Below are 5,013 nucleotides of genomic sequence, written 5' to 3' on the forward strand. Positions count from 1 at the left end.
TACGGCTTCCTTTTGGTTAAGGCTTACCAAAACTTGTGTCTCTGATATGTTACAATTCTAGAGATTCCAATGCAGACTACATGCGAAGCAAAATGAGTGAATCCACACTCTAAAATACTATATCTATATACATCCATATGTAGTTCTTATTGAAATCCCTAAAAAAACCTTATATTTAGGAATGGAGAAAGTATTAATTACTAGCCGGCTTTTATGGTTTGGAAATAATGCATGCGCACTGAGCTGACAGGCTCATGCTTCTCCACAAGGACATACATACATACATACCAGTATCATATCATCAGTTATCAACTGTTTCCCTCTGCAAATCTACAGTTTCTATATTTCAACACTTCTCTAGTACATGTTTGAATCAGATCTGAGCTCGGTGTTCCCTCAAAAAACAAAAACTTACCCACTGCCCATTTCTGAGCACACATAGGGCAAACTGTGCTGAAGATCACCAAAATGCTTTGGCGGAAAATGGCTGTCATTCTTCATTGTAAGGTTGATCGAGGACCGCGTTGTGGCATGTCGGGTTGCAGGGGTATTCACAGTCGATTTCCTTCACCTCTCTCCGGTTAAAGAACCAGTCTCCCACCGATTCAGCGATTGTCTGTTGTTCAACATGATTTAAATTGAGTTAGCATATGCCAGTAATCGCATAACTGAACTGACAGGGTTGTAATGGATGGACCCTGTTTAGTCTCGGAATATTAGTAGATAGGAAGTACTTGCACAATATCAATTAATTTTCCTCCTATGAAATACTGTATATGTTTAGCATGCTAGGATACTCGTGTAGCTCACACTAACGTTATTACAGTAAACCACATCATTTATTTCTAAGACTCCTTTAGAAAAGACATGCTAGTTTCTGAGACATAATATTTTTTAGACGCTCAAAACTATGCTAGTTACGACAAGACGACCCATATACTTGTGAATGCAGACTATGTTACACAGTCCCTGTACAGATGAGAGGTGGGGCCTACCTTGTTGTTAATTCTAGGGGCAGATGGAGAGTGCCAAGTCAAGGAGTTCATTGATTGACAGTGTATATAGCAGGAGTTAATGAACATGCCCCAGTCCTTTTTCTTCTTGAATTCACTTAGAGCATCAAGCAACTCTTTCCTGAAACCTGCTAAGTGCATACTTGTTAAGCCAGATATGACATGCATGCGACACATGTTATCGAGAAGAAGGGAGGAGCAGATATCACAAATTTATTCTACTGTTACCTTGGAGAGTTTCGAGCTGTTTGGAATCACACTTAGTAATATCCAGCCTGCAATTTTGCCACAAGTGTTCAGGGTCGGATCCTTCTGGAGACAAGACGTGCTCCACCTGGAAAACAGAAGAGCGGCAAGTGTATCATGTTCTTATTGATGTTGCTACAGAACATTGAAAAGGTTTACAACAGATGCAGATTTGTACCTGCCAAACATCATATGCTGGATTGAGAATGAACATTGGGGTGTGGATGCCTTTTGCAACTTCCCGTGGAAAAATGCACTGGCATGCACAGGATAGAGTAGTGCTTAGCATGAAGCCTGATAGTAATGGTGACACAAATGATACTAATATCATAATTGTGACATGAAATAAACAAAAGGCTAACCTGTCCCGGCTCCATATCTGAACTGCAATGAGTAAATTTTTTCCGCAGGTCCTGCAAAAACCATTCAGAGAACACATGAATCTTGCACATATGGTTAAGAGTTAATACAAGAAATGGTCAATTGGAGGGGGAAGAACACTACTGCCTGAACTAGAGAGAAGGAGAGGGAGACACCTGTAGACGAGCAACATCGTTATAAAATCCACGCATATATCTTCTCCCAGAAATGTCTTCCCTGTAATGAACCAAAGGGAAGGACCAGCCAAATAGAGCCAACATTATTTGTTACTCAAAAGAACTAATAAGTAATAACTTAGGCTGCGCGTATGTTAACAGAGACCATGTTAGAAGGTCAGAAATGGCAAGCATACACAACGAACTTGAACCAGCACTGAGTCATCTCGGGTGAGCAGCACAGATGACAATCTCTTTTGGCTAGTTTTTACAAGTGGTTTATGATATAAACATTTTGGGCAATCAAAACTAACACTGAATAAATTCATGTCAATACCAAGCATTCGTAAATTAACATCGAGATTAAGTTTTCAAAATGTAGCATGTGACAATTGATAGTGCCACCTCCCACCTGCTTATCCTAAACTGCTGCAGATATCACAATGAAAAATTAACCCCTGAATATGCTAGGGCAATTGGCTAGGGAGGGGTACTGGGCGGGCCATGATGAAATACAGTAACCGCAGAATCAGATCAAGCACATACACATCAAGGAAAAAACCACCATCGGCAAGACACTTAACAGTAGACGCCTTTGGTACAAGTGCACGGAAGTCATCACAGTGAATGTAAGTGGATAGACCACCAGCCGAGCAGCCTGTAAGAAAAGCCTGAAAGTGTAGGAATGATCAGCAGCATATCACAACAAAAAGAATAAGAATAATGAGTGGCATTACAGAGATAAATTAATAAATGAAATCAAAAGGTCCGAAGATAAACTAATAAAAGCAAGTGACCATCAACTGATCTCAATTTCTCAATTCTGACACAAATTAAATATTCACCAAAACCTAGTGAGACTATCATGCCATCATTGATGACACCAACCTCCAGGCCCAACCTATGTTTTCTTTCTTTGTGTGAGCATACAGAGTCCAAGAATATTACGCACTACATAGTAATATGATGTTATAAACAACTGACTGGATGACGCAGAGTAAAGATCAAATTCCATGCAGAAAATAAAATTTCAATATCTACATATGGCCTGAATTATCAGTCTATCACTGCATCCAAAATGCATATCATAAAGTGACTCGAGATTTTAAACAAAACACAAAGATATCCATTCAGGACAAAATAACCTTTGATGCATTTACATAGAAGTGATATGAATATCAAAAAATGAAATACTATCTAGTGTTTGATTGGTGTCAAGTTGCTAATCTATTTCTTCATTTCTTCGCCGTGGTGAGGCTAGTTGTAGGTTTGACCAGTACAACTGATCTGTTAACATGGCAACAAGAAGAAATCTTGCAACTCATGTACAGTTCAAATTCAAACATTGCTTCTGTCTAACCCAGATATCAACGACCACACCTATTTTGTAGGAAGGCTACCTCTTTAGCACGGGATAGGCCCTTTGATAAAAGTTCACTCATGACTGCTTCCCAGATACGCTGGCCCCTGAAGAAGAAAGGGGTGCCATCCTCCTGCATACATCAGAGGATTAGTCAGGATATCTAGTAATGAACTGGACCGTATGATGCAGGAACTGACAAGTAATTTACAGAAGGTTCTGCCAACCTGAAATTCCTCTTCGACGTTACCAGAAAATGACGCACCATCACAATACCTTACCTTCACTTTGTTCCAATTGTAAAAATCTGCAGGTTTAAACGGAACATTTCTCAGCGGATGTCGTAAGTGTAGTGTGTGTATTGACATCGATCACTAGAGGGAGTGTATCAGAAAGATCGTTCCCAGAGTAAATTAGTGAAGAAAAGATTCCTCAAACTCAAGCAGAACAGCCAGATATTACAGTGTGTGCAACGTCTAGTCTACTACAGCTGAAAAAAGGTCTGAAAGTTACCCAGAGTAAATCAATCATCGATAATCCTGAGGATATTTTACACTCCAAAACTGCACAACATTGGAACGAGCTATCGCTCATTTGTATAACCTGGACATTGGAGACACTGCAGCCTATGCTGCATATTCGGCATCTGCAGAACACTAATAGAATATACCTGGATTCTGCAGTTCGTCGTCGCTCAAGATGCCGACGAACTCGGCACGCCTTTCCATGTGGTCAGAGGAACCTAAATTTGTTTCTTTACGCTGAGCACACCATGTCAGATTCCTGCACCAGCTTCCACCCTGCAGCCCAACACCAAAACAAGCTTCAGTTATCTCCATTGAGGCGCAAGTTCAAACAGATAGCGCGCAAGACGCTAGCCGTCACCTCCAAGTGGAGGAGCCACTTGTCGGACCCCTCGCCGAACCCCGGGAGCCAGTGGTACCCAGGCGGGGTCCCGTCCAGGCACACCGCGCCCCTCTCCTTGGCGCCGGCGACGAGGGTGAGGTCGACGAGCGTGGGGAGCCGGTGGCCGTAGGACGGGTACGATGAGGTCGACGGGGCGGAAGCGTCGCGGGAGGGGCTGAGGAGGAAGAATGCGGCGGCGAGGAGCGCGAAGGCGAACGCCGCGGCCCCGGCGGCCCCGCGGCGGCCGAGGCGGCGCCACCAGAGGCGCAGGCGGTGCGTCGCCGGCGCGGCGGAGGCGGAGGAGGAGGAGAGGGGATGCATGAGGGACAGGCTGGTGGCGACGGGCGGCAGCGGCAGCGAGCGGGTGGAGCGGTGGTTGGTGGATGTGGATCTGGCCGCGGCCGCATCGGCGACGACTTCCCGGTGGCCTTTCTTTATCAGGCGAAGCAAGGACGACAGCACATGCGCGAGTCTTACAATACTACTTACTACCTGGTGGGAACGAAGCCGTGGTGGAGCGAGGAGCACCAGCAATGGCGGGATGGGCCGCCGCCGTGCCGACTTTGGATGTTTCCGGCGGTGGCAGACGCGCCGGCGGCGGCGGTGGCTGTGCGCCCACGAGTCGCCATTCCAGGTGTGGCCCACCTGCAAGAGAGAGTTGTAAAGTGACTAAGAGCATTTACTGGTTGACCGTGCATTGCAACAGGCTTTACGTGTCCTACATATAGTTCATCTCCGTTAGGCCATCTCCAATGGCAACCTGCAAAATTCCTCCCGCATCCGTTCATAGACAGAGGATCATTACACGGACACGGATGCGGGAGAACGACATCCATCGCTAGCCGCATACATTTCAAACTCTCTTTCAACAAACCGGATGAAATTTATGCAAACTCGGCTGGATTTCATATAAACATGATGGGTTTCATACAAACCAGACGAAAACGGTTAC

General features: G+C 44.8%; 1 protein-coding gene across 1 annotated transcript; it reads right to left on the reverse strand.

Moving 5' to 3' along the window:
• Positions 1-209: 209 nt before the first annotated feature.
• On the reverse strand, positions 210-4,757 carry LOC109758534 (pectin acetylesterase 5). The gene is made up of 11 exons (XM_020317394.4): positions 4,041-4,757; positions 3,826-3,955; positions 3,383-3,462; positions 3,196-3,288; positions 2,342-2,466; positions 1,796-1,856; positions 1,622-1,672; positions 1,438-1,515; positions 1,242-1,347; positions 996-1,141; positions 210-616 (listed from the first exon to the last, which is right to left on the reverse strand). Exons 1-11 carry the CDS (start codon positions 4,380-4,382, stop codon positions 491-493), a joined length of 1,338 nt encoding a protein of 445 aa, XP_020172983.3. The 5' UTR covers positions 4,383-4,757; the 3' UTR covers positions 210-490.
• Between the last annotated feature and the right edge of the window lie 256 nt (positions 4,758-5,013).

This window comes from Aegilops tauschii, chromosome 3 (genome assembly GCF_002575655.3).
Source record: "Aegilops tauschii subsp. strangulata cultivar AL8/78 chromosome 3, Aet v6.0, whole genome shotgun sequence".
Lineage (NCBI taxonomy): Eukaryota > Viridiplantae > Streptophyta > Magnoliopsida > Poales > Poaceae > Aegilops > Aegilops tauschii.

Bases quoted from the DNA above. Each gene is read 5' to 3' on its own strand.
- LOC109758534 (XM_020317394.4), bottom strand. From the start codon at position 4,382: ATGCATCCCCTCTCCTCCTCCTCCGCCTCCGCCGCGCCGGCGACGCAC. The intron at 2,467-3,195 runs GTAGCCTTCCTA...CTACACTTTCAG, and splicing joins GCCTATCCCGTGCTAAAGAG to GCTTTTCTTACAGGCTGCTC. The intron at 1,348-1,437 runs GTACAAATCTGC...TCTGTTTTCCAG, and splicing joins CAGCATATGATGTTTGGCAG to GTGGAGCACGTCTTGTCTCC.